This window comes from Pantherophis guttatus, chromosome 4 (genome assembly GCF_059756535.1).
Source record: "Pantherophis guttatus breed Tessera chromosome 4, ASM5975653v1, whole genome shotgun sequence".
Classification (NCBI taxonomy): domain Eukaryota; kingdom Metazoa; phylum Chordata; class Lepidosauria; order Squamata; family Colubridae; genus Pantherophis; species Pantherophis guttatus.
In genome coordinates, this window is record NC_142066.1 from 125,981,331 (window position 1) to 126,000,453 (window position 19,123).

Here is a 19,123-nt window from a genome sequence, read left to right on the forward strand (position 1 = left end):
CTACAAGGGATCATTCCGCGCTCCCAGATGGAGGAGAGAGCGGGTCACCCTAAACAGGGCGGCTGGGCGATTATCTGATGACTCAATAAGGGTGGCAAAATAGCTAGATTTTGTCGCTTTTATTGCCACTAGGTAGGTCTTAACATGAGACCTCACCAGCATTCGGTCGGATTCGGAACGGCTTGTCCTCCAGCCGCTCTCCAGGCATCTTTTCTGGCGCTTCATCTCCCTCAGCTCCTTGGAGAACCAAGGAGCTAGGTGAGTTTGGTGCTGGGTTAGAGGCCGCAAAGGCACGACGCGGTCCAAAGCCCCAGCGGTCGCACTATCCCAGGCGGTCACCAGGTCTTCAGCCGAGTCATGAGCCAGAGTCTCGGGGAATGACCCAAGCTCCATCTGGAACCTATCAGGATCCATCAGGCGCCTGGGGCAGAACCACCTAGTCGGTCCCGCCTCCCTGCAGCGGGGTGCAGAGGTTAGAAAGTCAAGTTGAAGGAGAGAGTGGTCAGACCATGACAAGGGTTCGATGACTATATCCCCTGTATCAAGGCCACTCGACCATTGACCAGAGATAAAAACTAAGTCCAGAGTGTGCCCACCCAAGTGAGTAGGGCCATGAATTAACTGAGTCAGGTCCATGGCCGTCATGGAAGCCATGAACTCCCGAGCCACCTCAGATGTTTCACCGATAGATGGCAGGTTGAAATCCCCCATGACCAAAAGTCTGGGGGTATCAACTGCCACCTCAGCTATGACGTTAAGCAGCTCAGGCAGGGTCCTTGCCACGCGGCAGGGAGCCAGGTACGTGATCAACAAACCCATCTGCACTCCACGGCCCCACTTCACAAGAAAGGACTCACATCCGGCTATCTGTGGAACAGTAGTCCCCTTGGATCAAGACCTTCCTTTATAAGAACCGCCACCCCCCCTACCCCTGCCCTGAGCTCTCGGCTGGTGGAATGCGTGGAAGCCTGGTGGGCACATATCTACAAAGCGAACTCCCCCTTCCTGGCCCAACCAGGTCTCCGTAATGCCTGCCAGGTCCGCTCCCCCCTCCTAAATAAGATCACAGATGAGGGGGGCTTTATTTACCACAGACCTGGCATTGCACAACAACAGCCGAAGGCTCGGGCCCTGAAAGTCTGAACAGCCTGGGGAATGAGAAGGGCTATGGGGACCGGGGCGTGCCACTGCTCTAAGGTAGCGAGCACGCGCCCCCACGTGATATGGTCCCCTGCTCCCATTGTATCTGCCCCTCCCACTCAGCATAGTGATGGTAAAGCCCTCGGCAGAATAAACTCTGATGCCCCCCTTACCCCCGGAATCCGCACCCTCCGTGGCCCGACTGGCAGCTGGGCCAGATCCCTCCCGCCGTGGGTTAACCCCCAAACCCACACAACCCTCCGGCGTCGCCAGCCCTCCAAAGTTGCCTCCATCGACCGTTGGGTCTCGCAGGAACTCCCGCCATCCCCACGGCCTCCCCTGGAGCGTCAGCAGAGGGCAGCATCGCCGTAGCCGACGCTCCACCAGCCCAGCGACCGTGGGGAGACGCCGAGGCTGCTCTCACCCGGCTGCAAAACCGCAGCATAGCAGCCTCCGCTCTCCACTCCACTTTCTCGTCCTGGCCGTCATGTCCTGTGGAGCAACAAGCTCACAAGATGACAAAGAGGTCGGTGAAAAGCTCCCCTCACCGGGCATGGGGCATAATCAGCTAGTCCGGCCTCTGAGACCCCCAAAAGCCGGGAATATTCCCCCTGGCATCACCGCCGCTCAGCTGAGAGCAGCCATCTTGGACATGTGCAGAGGATCATATCTTTAATATCTTTTATAGCATTATGCTAATCATTAAGCTTAATCATTACATATAGTCTTTCACTTAAGACCATAATTTTTATGAAACAATTTATTGTTAAGTAGTTTATTAACAAGATATCACATCACTGCAACTTCTGACCTTTCCTGCTGTCTTCCCCACTGACTGTGAGAAGCCAACTGGGAATGTCACAAATAGTGATCATATGATATTGGAATGCTTCAACTGTTATAATGTTAAGTCAGTTGCCAAAAGACCTTAATTTTGATCACGTGACCATAGAGAAACTGTGGAAGGCAAAAATGCATCATAAGTCACATTTTTCAGTGTTGTAACTTCAAACAGTTGCTTAACAAATGCTCATAAATTAAGAACTATCTGTATAATCACAAGATGTGTCTCTCATCAATCATAACCAGATAAAATATTATCAGCATATATGCAAAATGACAATGTAAATCACTTATTTATCTGAATTATAATTCTTATTTTCATCCATTTCTTTGCAAAAAGGAAAGTCATTTCTTGGGATTTCTTTGCTATTTCATCTTTTAAAAATAAATACTATGATTTCATTAGTTAATTTGGTCATATCATGGTCTCCATTATCTCAACTTCAATAGAATAAAGATGTGGATTCATGGAAACTGAAATAGCTGAGAAACGAGATGTTAATTTAAGTCAACAAAAATGTTACACTGTATGCAAACAGGTAAACAAAATATTTGAGAATCAGTGTTTCCAGAAATGCTTGTTTCATTTAATTTTGTTGTACCATTCAGAAGCTTGTACCAAATACAAATAAACTATAATAATACCTGAGCTTCGGGAGAAAGTTGTTTTTCTCTTTCTTGCAAAGACATTTTACAGTAGGACTGTAAAGCCAAATAGTTCTTACGCTTCCATTTTCTATCCATTCTGTCAGCATGTTGTTTACAGTAAGCAAAGAACGGATCTGCAATATCCTAAGGCAATGAAACAAAAATGAAGAATACTTTTTATCAATTTTATTTGCCATTCATCTTACAGTTTGAAGTGACTCTGAGTGGCTTACAATAAGAGAAAATATACAAATATCCAAACCATATATAAATATCAAAACAATTATAAATATAACAACAGATTAAAAATTATATTAAAACAGACTACTGGTAATAAACTTGAGTTTGGTGGGGACAGTTAGAGGTGCTTTCTTTGTTAGCGCACCAATCACATTCAGCCAACAGCTTTTCCATCAAGACCCCGTGCCAGTTGGCCTATCTAGGTTTAAGTTTTTCCTGAAGGCTAAAAAAGAGGGGCAGATCTTACCTTCTGTGGTAAGATGTTCCAAAGGAGGGGAATCATGGCAGAAATACCTGGATTTCTGTACAGGCATTCTGGACAGGTTTCTGTCATGGAATTCTGGAATTCCTTGGCTGAGAGCATCCACAGTAAGCTCTTTCTGTCGGCACAGGTAGGGCAGGCTGATTCCCTTGTGGAAAAAGGGTTCTATATATACCCTGGACCCATGCCATAAGAGCTTTAAAGGTAATAACCAACATCTTGAATTGCATCTGGGAACAGATCGCAGACTGTTACATGTACTACTCTAGGGGCTTCCAAAAGTATCCTTGTTGTGCAATTCTGGATCTATTATAGCTTCTGAACACTCTTCAAGGGAGCTTGATGTGGAGAGAGTTGCAGTAATCCAAGCAGGAAATTAGCAGGGCATGAGTGACTGAGTGCAGGACATCATGATCCAGAAAAGAGCATTAAAGCTTCTAAAACAGTTTTATTCAATCATAGTATAAGCAACTCATGTTCCAGGATCCAATCTGAGTAGGTCATTGGAATCAGAGATTTATTCTTCCAGCTTTTGAACTCATGCTAGAACCATTCTCAGGAAACTTCTCACTCTCCAGAATGTGTGCACTGGGCTGTTTATGCATAGTTTTTATGTGGTGCCTGATTGTGTGTAGCTTTTAATTATTAATCAGGGTGTTGATAGCTGGCTGTTAAATTGTTGATTTTTGTTTCCTTGTGCTGCCATGCCCTTGGCTCCTAAGTACCTGGTAAGGTAAATCAGCACTCCTGTTGACTGACAAGGGGCTTCAATCCAGCCACCAGGCTTCAATCATTTCAATTTTTGTCTTTTGGCTATTTTTGTCTCTGCTCAAAGACAACATTACTGGCTGCGAAACTAAATCCACAGTGCAGTTCAGAATACCCCAATATTCAGGAGAATGGGAAGTTTCCTGAGAATGGGTTCCAGGACAAATCTGAAGGCTTGGTAGAATAAACCTCTGATCCCAGTGACTGATTCAGATTGGATTCTGCAACATTACTCTGACACCTATATTTCCCTTCATTCAAAACTCATGTTCATTTTTTTAATGAAGGCAAGTCAAATTGAAAAACCTTATCAACTTCTGAAAAATTATAAGCTTAAAAAATATTGATTTTATGTACACATAAATAAGTATAGTTTTATTTGTCAGTACACGGATAACTTAATTGATAAGTATTTTGCAACCAAAAGCATCTTTTTAGTTTTAAACAGATATAACAACAACCAATAGATTATTATCTGACAAAATATCAGACAAAAATGATGGATGGCATGGGGCATCTGAACACTTTGTTATTTGATTAGAGAAGCACTCAACTGTAATAGAGCTGAAGGTCATAATCAACCTACTTACAGTTGTTTTTAGTATAAAACAATTGCAGGAGAAATTCTTTCTATCAAAAACAGCCCTCTCTTCAAAGAAAACAGAAGGAAAAGAGGAAGGCAGACAATGCCTGTATCATGATGTAAGAAAAAATCCCAATTAACTTTTTAAAAAGTATGCTATTTGCCACTAAATATTTTTTCACCAAGACTACTTGCATTTAAATCTAAGGAGGCTTCAGGATACCAAAACATAAATGCTGTTATGTATGATATTTTAATATGTTCATCTGATTTTTTAATGGTAACAGATCCCACCTCAGACTGAATCATTAGAATACTCAAGCTTACTTACCTCCTCTGCTGCAGCTTCTGATAATAGGCCTTCTTTTTGAGCACAAGTCACATGGAAATAAGCTCTACACATTCCAGCATCACAGCTAATGCAAACACCAGTTCTTGCAAAACGAGGATCTTCACAGAAACTACATTCCTGCCACAGATCAGTGAGAGAAAGCAATAGAATAAATACTAGAAAAACAGACATATAGGTACTAACTATAGGTAATTATTTAACCACAGTAATTGAGACCGGAATTTCCTTTGCTAAGTAATACAGCTGTAAAGTGCAATGTCACATGACTTCATTGCTTAGAGACACAATCATGACAATCCCCACTGCCATTGTTAATAAAATCCCACCAGTCATTAGGCAAACACTTACCCTGATCCAAGTTGTTTCCATCTACGTCCTTCCCAGCCCTGAGCCTTGGTAAGGGGAGGGACTGTCTCCTCTTTAACTCTCTCACCCAACTACCTCTCTTTCCATATCTGCTATTTTAGCTACCCTTGTCAGACTTCCCAGGTAGACCAGACAGGAAATATGAGTAGATGAACTAATTCTAATTTATTATAATAGAATCTTGAAAGTCCGACTGTATGCATCTCTTGCTCTCTCTTTTACAATTTGAAAAGTTAGGAAGATTTCTTTCTAAGTCTCTTTATTTTTCTATTATGTAGTTATGGGCTATGTCTTCCTTTATCTATTGTTCTGGGAGCACCTCTCCACTTGCCTTCCGGTCTTTCAGAGTTATTTCCACATACTGTTATATCCTGCACAATGACACTCCTTGGCAATAGAGGCAGCACTGGGGCCAAAAAGAGGTCTAGGATCTTCAGCAGTCTCACCAGATACTACTGCCCCTGGGCTTCTATTTTAGCCCAAGCTCTGCTGCTGCTAAGGAGTGAACCTCAAGCCTGCTGCAAGCCATCCTAGTGCATAGAGCAACCACCCTGCTGTGTACAACTTACCGTATTTTTTGGAGTATAAGACGCACCTTTTTCTCCCCTGAAAGAAGCTAAAAATTTGGGTGAGTCTTATACTCTAAATGTAGCTTTATCGAAGCTTTTTTTCAGCCCTAACTAGGTGCTAACGAGGCACTAGTGAGCAATCTTCCCAGCTTTGCCTGCTCTGACTCTCCGCTGTGCTTTAAACAGGTGCTAGCAAGTGAAGCTATCTCCATGCTTTGCTCTGACTCTCAGCTGTTCTTTAGAAGCTTTTTTTCAGCCCTAACGAGGCGCTAGCCGACTGACGCGATCACTGCTCCCCCCCCCCAATGCTTTGCCTGCTTTTCTCATTGCTGCTTCCTCTCAGCTGTGCCTTAGAACAGCTGTGCCTTATCCCCAAGTAGGGGATAAAAAAAGCAGCAAACTAATGTGCTGAAGATGCCCAGACTAAGGACACTAACCAGATGAATACCTGGTAGGCAGATTTTTTTTTCCTCACCCAAAACTAAGCTGCGTCTTATATTCGATGCATCTTATACTCCGAAAAATATGGTACCTTTACTTCGCCCTGCTGCTGATAAGATGCATCCAGTATGGCTTTATGCAAAAGCCTCTAAAGCTTTCCAAACCATGAGAGCAGCGTACATGAATTGGAGAAAGGCATAAGCAACCTGACGAAGAATGTCTGGTGTGGCCAGGAGGCCAAGCCAGGCACTTCATCAGCAGGGGGAGAAAAACAGCAAATGTCATCTAGAGGGAGCAGCATCTGTACAGCATATGGGTAGCTGGGACTTTGAACTGTGGTGGCTGACCATGATGCCAGGTCTGGGATGACACTCCTTGATATTAGTGGCACTGGGGTCAATGTAGATGCCCAGAGGTGGTGGTGGCACAATGAGACTGTTCAAAGCCTGGGCCTCTACTTCAGCCTCAATATATTCAATGTTGAGGAATTCTGTTGTTCAGGGCAGTCAAATGGATAGAGGTGGATATAGCTGAAGCATCCCTATGGTTATAAGTATAGGCAAGCTTTACAGGTGAATGGTTGTCAAGCAAGGACCTACCTATATATGGAGTGTGCTTTAAAGCATCTTTACTGCTTTCAAAATATACTTTTAAAGAATCCAAACTTATACAAGATAAAGAATAAACAAAAAAAAATGGAGAAATATAAACAGCACAAATCATGGGACGTTCAAATTAAAATAGATTTTTCCCCCTCTACTTTCAACAGAAAAAATTATAAATTATTTAAATTTCTGAAATAAAATTGAATTAGAATTGGATATTTCCTTTTCTGCCTCACTTTTAATTACAATTCCAACAAAGATAATATAAACCATATGAAATAAACAGAGGCATAAAATCAAGACCATGTGAAGTACTAGTACCATTTTATAAAACACTAGTAAGACCACACCTGGAATACTGCAACCAAATTGGGTCACCATACTATAAAAAAAATGTTGAGACCTTGGAAAAAGTTCAAAGAAGACCAACTAAGATGATCAAAGGCCTGGAGACTAAAACATATAAAGAATGGCTGCAGGATTTGGGTTTGGCTAGTCTAAAGAAAAGAAGAATCAGAGGTGACCCTATAGCAGTATTCCAGTATTTGAGGGGCTGCCACAAAGAAAGAGGGCTCAAATTATTCTACAAAGCACCGGAGAGCAAGACAAAAAACAATGGTTGGAAACTAACCAAAGAGAGAAGCAACCTGGAATTAAGGAGAAACTTCCTAACAGTGAGGACAATTAACCAGTGGAATAGCTTGCTCTCAGAAATCATGGGTGCTCTATCACTGGAGATTTTTAAGAAGAGAGTAGACAGCTACTTATCTGAAATAGTATAGGTTCTCCTGCTTGAGAAGGGGCATCGACTAGAAGACCTCCAAGGTCTCTTCCAGCTCTGCTCTACTCTGCTCTGCTCTACGCTATTCTATATAACAATATATGAATATCATAATAACAATGAACAATGATTGTTTCTTATCTCCATATATAAATATGGTTCACAATAATTAAAAAAAAACATTATACTGATCTACAGTACATTTCTTAGTTGCAATGAATAGAAGCAAACAAAATAAATACATAATAAAAGTCTACATCAGAGGTGGGTTTCAGCAGGTTCTGACCAGTTCTGGAGAACCAGTAGCGGAATTTTTGAGTAGTTCGGAGAACCAATAGTAAAAATTCTGACTGGCTCCCCCCCATCTATTCTCTGCCTCCCAAGTCCCAGCTGATCGGGAGGAAATGGGGATTTTGCAGTAACCTTTCCCTCGGTTGGGAGGGAATGGAGATTTTACAGTATCCTTCCCTTGCCATGCCCATCAAGCCATGAAATGTCCACCAAGCCATGACACACCAAACAAGCCACACCCACAGAACCAGTAGTAAAAATTTCTGAAACCCACCACCGGTCTACATGTTAGTAAAATATATCTCTTTTGATGTTACCTTTGCACCATACTTGGAATAGTTCATTTCTGTAAGTGTTACTGGTCGCAATTTGTCAATATCTCCAAATGCCACTCCGGGAACATATAGTGCACAAACAATATGGACCCATCTATAACAAAAAATGATATTGTGCATTTTATTACATTTGCTTTCAACTGAAAAACAGTAAAAGGAAAGATTGTGCCATAAATTGAAATATTAGTTTTTTTACCTCTGAACAATAAAAGATAGAAATTAAAATGTTGCATTGATCCAATTGATAATTGTATTGTCTACAGAGCCGGAGTATTAGCACAAGAATATGTTTTAAATTGCAATTAATGAAGTGGAAGCATTTTACATACATTCTTGAATTTCTTAGGTTAAAATAAAAAGTTATATTTTCTGCATTCCTTTGAAAACCTGCATTCCCTATATTGCAAGCTTCTGTATAGATAATTGGAATATGTGCAGATAAGAATTCACTAAATTTCTAGTTATTAAATAAAATATTTAATAAAAATAAAATATTTCTCTCATCCTACAAAAACAGATCTTAGCATGAAAGAAAATAACTTGCAATTCATCCATGCATTAGAAATATAGAAGCACATTGATAATCTAATAAGCAAAATATACCATAATTAACCTATAATCACTACAGATAATGGCTTAAGTAAGTAATCGATGCATTGCTGTTAAATCTCTAAAAGATCTTTCATTAATGGATCATCCTGGCCAAGAACGCCCTATATTCCATTTCTTTACTATGCTGAGATGCAAAGGGCAATCTTCTTGACAGGTTGTAATTCTAGGGCAATTATATACCAAAAAAGGCCCTCCCTCAAATATTGAAATCTTCTTTAACATCTCTCTAAATTGCAACTTCCAAATTGCTTTTGAGAACAGCCCTATGAAGATTCCATTGTGATAATCTGCACTGGCAATTGTCAAAATATAACTGTTCTGACTGGGTTCTCTCTGCTTAGAAGCTACCACTAAGCAGGAGTCCTTATGACTTCAGATGAACATTAAAAGCACAAGGACACAATTAAATAACTGAAATTTATATCATAATTTTCTAACCTTTTTGCTATATCATATTTATTTGATCAGCCTCTTCGAGCTTGAAAATAATTATTTCTGATGCAATCTTAAAAATAAATTCACTCAGTGGTAGGTTGCCTCGATTCTATAGAACCGGTAGTAAAACCGGCGGGAGGATCCGCTCACTGACCCCGACATCATCAAAATGCTTCTGCGCATGCGCAAAAGAGCATGCGGCCCCACTGCGAACCACTGTGAACTTTTCTCAACTATCTACACTACGCTATCAGCAGAATTTTAGGTTTGTTCTAACGTCTGTACAATCCCAGAGGCTTCATCTACATTGTTTTGCTTTTTCTTCTATACATTTGCCCAAGGACTGCAACCCATCAAGATTATCCTTTGTGTCTAATAAATGTCATCTGTTAACAGCATCTAAAAAATAGATATATATTGTAAAATCATGAAACAATGATATCCAAGAACACTCTATGCAAGTTTGTGTATATATTAAATCAGATTTTGTTAAAATATGTGCCAAGCAGAATTGAAAATAATTTCAAACTACACAAAATTTCTTACATCCGCAACTATTTTTGCCACATGAAAACTTGCCATTTTAATGTGTTTTCTATGAAAAAAAGGAAAAAATAATAGAAATATAGAGCAATTATTTACAGAAAACATTCATGCAAAAATAAAATATTAACTCATTAAATAGTTAATTCATTAAAAAGATCATGAGGTCTTTTCAATTTTTTAAAAAAAATTTCCACTGATGTATTACACAGGAAAACCAGTTGTGGGAAAATAGAGGGAAATAATAGGCCACCTTCACATTATCTTCAATTATTTTAGTTTAAAAGGCAAGGGTTTGGCTGGAGATTTTTGATAGAATGTTTTAATGCAACCTCACCATTGCACCCTGAGGAGTTCAATATAAAGATACACATCTTCAACCACAGCTGCTTCTCAATTTAATTTGCACAGTTTTTTCATGCTCCACTGGTGTATTAAATGCTGCTGCACTTTGTAGGAGTTTATCTATGATAAACCCAACAGCTGGCTGCTTGCTTCATAGTGACCTTCTCAAAATGTTTTAGTACATGTCACACAAGTACTATAGTATTACAGATTTAAACTGCCATTTCAGAATGATTGGCACACAAGTGTCTCATTTCCTCAACCACCTATGTGTGAACTCCATCCTGAATCTTTATTAAAATACACAGAAGTCAGTCAAGTTCACAGCTGAGGCAGCTTCAGCTGCTTTTAATACTATTGCCTAAATGTTTTCCTGCTCATTTATTTAGCTGCACGTTTGAGAACCTTGTAATTAAGACAAATTGGGTAATCAAAGAAGAATAATCTTTCGTGTTACTTCCCCATCTATTTTGCTCAGAGCAAAGATGACAGATGTTGGTGATTGGAAAGAAAAAAAGAAACAAACAAACAAAATAAAGACAATAGTCTTATTTTGGTTATAGCAAAACAGAAGATTTCATCCTGTTCCAACCACTCATATAATTAAGGAATACATTTAAAAAGAGATGTGTTTAATATTAACTATTTAATGGAATATCACTTCATATTAAAAAGAAAATTGTAAAACAAATAGTTTAATAATGAGACAAATTTAAGTCAGAAGAAAATGTACAGTTTATCATGCAACCACCCTTTGAGGTCATAGGATCAAGTACATTTTAAGTGGGCAACCTTGTGGTTCCCCATTATGTAATAGTCTATTGTGGGTAACCTTTTCAACCTTGAAAGAGCATGCTTTTATAACCTATTCAATGCTCAATAGTGTAGGAAAAAAAGAGATTTCTTTCCTTTTCCTTTCCATCTTGCTGAGATCTTCTCCACTGTTTCAGATCAGAACCTATACATTTCATCACTACTTAATGGCTGTTGATAGATTGTTTTTTTTTTTTTAAAGAAAAATGTTATTTTTCCTTGCCCCCATACTGAAACCTCCATTAATATATCCAAAGGAAAGTATTTCAATCTCACATCCCACTCATATCCAATCAAATCAAGCCAAACTTTTATTATGGGTCATCAATCCAGCATAACTATTCCATTTATTCACCCAACTGAAAAGTCATTCTATAATCGAATTAAGTCCACTGAAAAGAAATTGTGTTTATTATATTTTAATTTATAAATTAATATATTTCACATATAGAGGAGTTGGTATACAAAAAGGGTATTTTATTTGTAGTAATGGATTCCAAATTGATAAGCAACAAAATTTTAACTTGTATCTGCCCTTCTAATATTCTAATTGAAAAGAATATTTTATTCCACAATTCAGCAAGAATTGTTTTTTCTGGGTCCACCACCGCCCTTAAACATGGATGCTGCCTTTGGCAGATGTTGCATCATTTATTGCAAATTGTTTCCTTGTTTAAAATGTGGTGGGTTTTTTTACATATAGTTGTGCAAACATAGGTTTTCTCTATAGAATTACAATATCTGAGCTGCAAAAATCCAGCACTAGGTCGAGGTCATAGCATTCCCAAAATGCTAGCTCTGTGCTACTGATACCTTTTTTCATAGTCTCATTTCAACTTCAGACTTCCAAACACATATCACTCAGCTTCTTTCAGATGAAGCAATGATGATATCAAATCAACTGGGTAAATTCCTGAACATTCATACTGCTTTCAGATCATTTAAAAAAGATTATTCATACCAGAAAAGCTTTAAATGGTTGTAAAGTAGCTTACAAAATAGACTTTTTAATACTTATCTATATCATATACTTTTTCAAAAGAGAAAATTGATAATTAAATAAGCTGCATATGTCAAAATTGTAAAATTAGTCTTTCAATCCCATCATTGAAATTGCAGCCTAGGAACTGGTTTCTGGTGGTAAAACCATTTTAAACGCAGTTCATCAAATTAAATATTCAAATTCAAAAAGGTCACTTTAAAACAACATCATAGTAAATTTGTGAATTACTTTGTATTTCTGAGATTCCTGATTCAATATATTTAGGTGTCTCTGAATACAAATAGAGAAATGGAACGTTCATTGTTAGAAAATGTGGCTGAGTTCCAGAGGGTTTCTTTGTTGCAGAAGCAATAAAATTGATTAAGACTGAAAGCAACAGAATGGTATTTGGCAAGTTGTTAGTGCCCAGCCCAGCCAAATGTTCTTGCACCTTGAATAGATGGATGGCAATCTATAGTTCATTCAACAGCTTTTAATAGTGAAATAGTATTTTTATTTATTTTAAGGCTAAAAATTGTGAAAGACAGATTTGATGCTGAGCATCGCTTAAGCTTTTCCAAAGATCCCAACTTTTTTTGGGGGGGGGGATGATTTTTTTTAACAATGCTTTTATTAAAAATTATAGTTGAATGGATAAAAATACAAACTACAAAAATAAAAGGAAGAAAGTAGAAAGTTAAGGAAAAAAAGAAAAGTAGTATAGAAAAAGTTAAAGAAAAAATAATATAGCAAAGAAAAAAAATATTTAAAGAAGTGACTCCTTTGTCACAAGTACAAATAATTTGAACAATTTATCACCTTTTCTTAAAATGTAACAATCTATCTCTTCATTCCTTATTTCATTTCTTATTTTTAAAACTGATTTTTAAAATCTTGTCACTCAGTCCTAGTCAACAAAAGTCCCATTTAGGGTCACCAGAAATAACAACATATTTTAACCTTGATGATGCTTTATATTTTTCCTTTAAGTTTTAATAATTTTAATCTGCCTTCAAATAATGTCCTAAAACTTTTTTTTCTTTCTTCTCACAAAATCTTTCTGATCATTTCTTAAATCCAATATAAAAAAGTTATCTAAGTCACTCTTTTGGTCAGCCATTTTATATTCCTTTTAGTTATTAAGATATTAGCTGGTTCCATGTATATGATAGGTATTACATCTTTCCCCATGTCATTCACATTGCTTGTAATTTTTAAATCCACTTGTAGATCAGTCTGTTTTGACTGGTAAAGATAGATACACTTCCTCTTTTAAAATTGTTTGTCTACAATGGCAGACAATCTTAAAATTAACTTCTGTGTTCATTGTTCAAAAATACCCTTCAATGTATCCAATGTTAAAATATTTTTTCCCATTCTGCATTTTTAAATTAAATTTAAGTGTTCATTAAGATAAAAGCTTAAATTTAAATGTGTTACCAAGGCCACGCCCACCAACATTGACAGGGTTAGGAGTAGTATATAAATAGAGAATAAACCACACTCCCTTCTAACACTGGTGTTATCTACTTTGGTAATGAAACATCTGCCAAAAAAAAAAAAAAAAAAACCTCAGAGAGCACCATGGACCATGCATATATTATCGAGTAATTTCAAGTCCCACAAAATACATTCTTGCACAGAATATAGACTTAAACTTCATGGCCCAAATTATCTTACAGAGCCGTGATGGTGAACCTATGGCACGCATGCCTGAGTGGCACATGGAGCCAGATTGCCAAGCACACGCAATGTCGCCCATTCCTCTTCCGGGTTTCTGATACACATGTGCACATGATGATCAGATGGCCTTTGTGCATGTGGCAGTGCCAGAAACCGGAAGAGCTGGTCTTCCGTTTCCCATCATGAGCATCCGTGTCGGCCAGATGCTTGGCGGGTGCGCGTGCACGGCAGTAACCGGAAGACTTCCTGCCGATGCGCATGTGTGCACTGGAAACTGGAAGTACCTTATCTGGCGCATGCATGCCCCCATGGCAGCTCCTCTTCCTAGTCGCGGCCCTGACGACCATGCGCGAAGTGCTCCTTTTTTTGGCATCACTGTCATAGAGTGAGTATTATAATTTTAGGAGTGTTATATACACTATAGATAATCCATAAAAGGAGTGTTACATTGGGAAGCCCTTGATTCTGAAGACCTGGTAAAGGAATCTGGCCATTTTCTAAGCTGTAGTTTAAATATTAGAAAGAAAAAAGTTAATAGCATCTTCCAAATTAGGTGTAATGATGAATAGTTGTCATGCCTTATTGATAATTATGAATGTTCTATACCAAAATTTAATAGTATAGTGCAAAAATTAAGAAAAAAACGTAAAAGGGCTGATTGTAACTTAATTGCTTTTGGTTTAGTATACACATTTCTATGGTTTTGAGAACAGTAATATGATTTAAAGATCTCAATCTGCTTTTGAATTACTACAAAAAGTTGGAATTAATATTTGAACACCTATGGATTTACCAGGCATGTGGCACAGCAAAAAAATGTGGCACTATTACTCATTAACAAATATTTACAATTCTGGACCGGAATGCATTTATTGTGTCCTAATGAATGGAACATTGGAACTTACCTGAATGTTCGTTCTATGTGCGCTGCAGGAGAGTCCAAGCAATGGGTTCATGTTTAGTTTGGTTGGCCAGAGACTGAGTTGAATTTGTTTAACCACGCCTCTGTCTCCCATGAGCCTTCAGTGTTTCGATGAAGAGGTCTGTACATGACGTAGCCATGATGATGTAATAAGATCCCCTTCATCAGGATGCCAGATTCTGGACCACTACAAAACTAGGGAGGGGTTGGACTCTCCTGCAGCGCACATAGAACGAACATTCAGGTAAGTTCCAATGTTCCTTCTCCTGTGTGCTGCTTGGAGAGTCCAAGCAATGGGATATACCCAAGCTAAGTATCCCTAGGGCGGGAGTCCGAGCGGTCCAGGGCCTTTCACCGGGTAAAACCTGCTGCAGGACTCTTCTGCCAAATGATGCCTTGGCCTAGGCAAACGTGTCCAGTTTGTAATTTCTGATAAAGGTAGTGAGGGAAACCCAAGTGGCAGCCCTGCAAATTTCCAATATGGAAGCCTGAGTAGCCCAAGCTGCTGTAGTGGCAGCGCTATGGGTTGAATGCGCAGTGATGTTTCTTGGAAGTGGCCTAGCCTGGTGTTCGTAGGCCATTGCGATGCAAGCCTTGAGCCACCTCGCAATTGTAGACGGGGTTACTTTCTTTCCCAAGGAAGTAGGCTGGAATGATACAAATAGTGATTCAGATTTTCTGAATGATGCAGTCCTATCTATATACTTGTGAAGCACTCTACGAATGTCGAGAGTGTGCCAACGTCATTCCCTGGGATGTGCAGGTTCAGGGCAAAAGTTAGGCAAAACGACCTCCTGTGCCCTGTGAAACCAGGAATTGATTTTGGACATGAAGGTTGGGTCCAATCTGAGAACCACCCTGTCGGAGTAAAAGAGACATAGGTATCGACAGGGCCGCCATCTCGGAAATTCTTCTTGCAGATGTGATTGTGATCAGGAAGGAAACTTTAAAGGTAAGTATCTTGAGACTGGCGGACCCTAAAGGCTCGAAGGGAGACATGAGCGCTTGCAGGACAAGTGATAAGTCCCAGGATGAATGCCTATGTACTGTAGGAGGACGCAAGTTCGAGGCTCCTCTCAGGAAACTCTTCACCTTGGGATGCTGAGAGAGGGTGGTAGTGCCCTTGCAATGTAAGATAATCGCCAGAGCAGCTACCTGTCTGTGGAATGTGTTGGTAGTAAGTCCTTGCTTAAAGCCTGAGTGGAGGAAGCTTAAAACGTCCGGAATGGATGCTGACGTGGGCGGTATGTGCGACTTTCGGCACCAGCGGGAAAAGGCTGACCAAGTGGCTTCGTAAATCCTGGTGGTAGAGAGACGGCGAGAAGCCTGGATGATGGAAATGACTTCACTTGAGAACCTGGAATCCTTCAAGATTTTCCGCTCAATCGCCAGACGGCCAGTTGGAGCCATTGGGGCTTGGGATGATGTACGGCCCCCTGGCTGAGGTCGATCTTGTCCGATGGAATCCACCATGGGCGGGACACAGACAGTGACACTAGATCTGCAAACCATACCCGTCTGGGCCAGTGTGGTGCCATCAGTAGAATTTCCGCCTCCTCGTCCAGAATCTTTCGAATGACTTTCGGAAGCAGAGGTGTCAGGGGATATGCGTATAGGAGTCCTCAAGTCCAGGGTGCCCGAAGGGCGTCGGTCGCTTCGGCCCCCGGCATCGGAAATCGGGAAAAGAACCGAGGGAGTTGAGTGTTTTTTGGTGTTGCAAATAGCATGGCTGGCCACCCCTGGTCGCAAGTTGGTAAAACAGGTCTGGGTGGTGACGCCATTCGGACTGGTCGATGGTTGTGCGACTCAACCAATCCACCTGTTCGTTGTTTGTCCTGGAAATATGTTCCGCCTGAAGGGAAAGCATGTGGGACTCCACCCAGAGACTCAGGCTCGTCGTTTCGGACATCCGGTCCTTGGACTGGGTGCCTCCCTGTCTGTTCACATGCGCCTTGGCGGTGACATTGTTGGTTAACAGCAACACGTGACAGTTCATTAGCGAGTGATGGAAGTGACGCAGAGCTAGGTGGACGGCTCTGAGCTCCAACCAGTTTATGTCGTGTAAAAGATCCTGTGGTGACCATCTGCCTTGAGCCATCTGGGAGCCCAAGTGTGCCCCCCCCAGCCAAATAGACTGGCATCCGAAGTCAGCGTTAGTCGTGGAGGCTCCTTGAAAAGACAGCCGTTCTCGAGGGAGGGCGACAACCACCAATTCAAGGAATGAAGGACCTTCAGAGGCACCCTGACTCTTGTTGTGGAGTGGCTGATGCCTGATTGTTGGCTCGGTAGAAGGAACCATTGCAGGGTCCGAGAATGTAACCTTGCCCAAGGAACTATGGCAAGGCAGGAGATCACCTTTCCCAACAACTGGGACAATACTGCCAGGGACACTGACCTGGCTGACCTGACCCGCTATATCAAGGCCCGTATGCTGGCTAGGCGTTCTGGTGATAAGGAATACCTGACAATTGACTGAGTCTATGCATGCTCCTAAGTGAAGGATACAGTGGGAGGGAATTAACTGGCTCTTCTCTAGGTTTACAGAAAAACCGTGCATCTGCAAAGTTTGAATAGTTTCTATCAGATCTTGTCTTGCCTGCCTAATGGACGACGATTGGATCAATATATCTAGATAACAGTCTAGATAACATTGAAGCCTGATGGGGCGAGCTTGAAGGTGGGCCGCCACCACATCCAGGAGCTTGGTGAAGGTCCTGGGGGCAGAGGAAAGACCGAAGGGGAGGGCTCTGTATTGGAAGTGTTGTCCTGCGTAACAGAATCTGAGATATTTCCTGTGTGAGGTCCGAATTGGGATATGCACGTAGGCTTCTTTGAGATCTATGGATGTTAGGAGATCTCCTTGTCTGATGCAATTCAGGATTGAGGTTAGGGATTGCATTTTGAAGCGCTTGTATTTTATGTGCATGTTGAGTCGTTTTAGATCTAAGATACCCCTGCTGCCCCCCAATTTTTTGGGAACCAGAAAGAGAATCGAATAGAAGCCTGGATCTGGATCCGTTCCAGTCGGGCTTCAGGCCTGGGTACAGCACGGAAATGGCATTGGTCGCGTTGGTAGATGATCTCTGGAGGGCTCGGGACTGGGGTTGCTCCTCTGTCCTGGTCCTATTAGACCTCTCAGCGGCTTTTGATACCATTGACCATGGTATCATGCTGCACCGGTTGGAAGAGTTAGGGGTGGGGGGCACTATACTACGGTGGTTCTCCTCCTTTCTCTCTGACCGGTTGAAGTCTGTGTTGGCAGGGGGCAGAGGTCGACCCCAAGGCTCCCTCATACGTGGGGTGCCACAAGGGTCGGTCTTCTTGCCCCTTTTGTTCAACATTTATGTAAAGCCGCTGGGCGAGATCATCCGTGGTTTCGGGGTGAAGTACCATCAGTACGCTGATGACACCCAGCTGTACATCTCCACCCCGGATCACCCCAACGATGCCCTTGAAGTGATGTCCCGGTGTCTGGAGGCCATGCGGATCTGGATGGGGAGGAACAGGCTCAGGCTCAACCCATCCAAGACCGAGTGGCTGTGGTTCCCGACGTCTCGATATAGTCAGTTGACGCCATCGCTGACTATTGGGGGTGAATCGCTGGCCCCCAAGGAGAGGGCTCGCAACTTGGGTGTCCTCCTGGATTCACGGCTGTCTTTAGAAGAGCACTTGACGGCCGTGACAGGAGGATTTTTCATCAGCTTCGCCTGATTCGCCAGTTGCATCCCTTTCTGGATCGGGGCTCCATACACATAGTCACTCATGCCCTCGTCACTTCTCGCCTGGACTACTGTAATGCTCTCTACATGGGTCTCCCCTTGAGGAACACCCGGAGGCTCCAACTGACGCAGAGTGCGGCCGCGCGGGATCAACATGGCGCTCCGGTGTGACACCTCTGCTGCGTGAGCTGCACTGGCTCCCGGTGGTCTTCCGGGTGCGCTTCAAGTTTTTGGTCACCACCTTTAGAGCGCTCCATGGCTTAGGACCTGGTTATTTACGGGACCGCCTACTACCACAAGCAGCCTCCCACCGGCCGGTACATTCTTATAGAGAGGGGCTCCTCCGGGTGCCATCAGCTAAACAATGTCGACTGGCGGCCCCCAGGGGGAGGGCCTTCTCTGTGGGGGCACCCACTATCTGGAACGAGCTCCTCCCAGAGATATGGAGGATCCCAGATCTGCGCACTTCTGCCGTACTCTTAAGACTCTCCTATTCCAGCAAGCCGGCCTGGCCTAATTTTCTCCCGTTTTAAAATTCTTTTAAATCAAAATTTTAATCTGTTTTAAATTATTGCGATTTTTAATTGTCTCGGGCTAAATTATTTAATCTGGTTTTAATTATGTTTTTTAACTTTTGTATCTATGTATTTTATTTTGTGTCTGTTCACCATCCTGAGTCCTTCGGAAGTAGGGCGGTATATAAATCTAATAAAACAAACAAACAAACAAACAAGAAGCCGAGACCCCTCTGCTGGACAGGGACAGGTTCTATAGCCTGTATGGACAGCAGGAGGTGGATCTCGGCTTCCATCAGAGACCTCTTGGTGGCGTCTCTGGGCAGTGTG

The 19,123-nt window shown here is 41.5% G+C and overlaps 1 protein-coding gene across 24 annotated transcripts in view; it reads right to left on the reverse strand.

The window, feature by feature from the left end:
- Positions 1 to 19,123, reverse strand: part of PHF14 (PHD finger protein 14) — a 181,113-nt gene that overhangs the window by 124,245 nt on the left and 37,745 nt on the right. For all 24 annotated transcript variants that reach the window (XM_060685664.2, XM_087892740.1, XM_034402580.3 and 21 more), the window contains exons 6-8: positions 8,207 to 8,318; positions 4,816 to 4,953; positions 2,629 to 2,775 (exon numbers count right to left, since the gene is read on the reverse strand). In XM_060685664.2, coding sequence (XP_060541647.1) covers positions 2,629 to 2,775; positions 4,816 to 4,953; positions 8,207 to 8,318 — 397 coding nt within the window. The remainder of the gene's footprint in view (positions 1 to 2,628; positions 2,776 to 4,815; positions 4,954 to 8,206; positions 8,319 to 19,123) is intronic.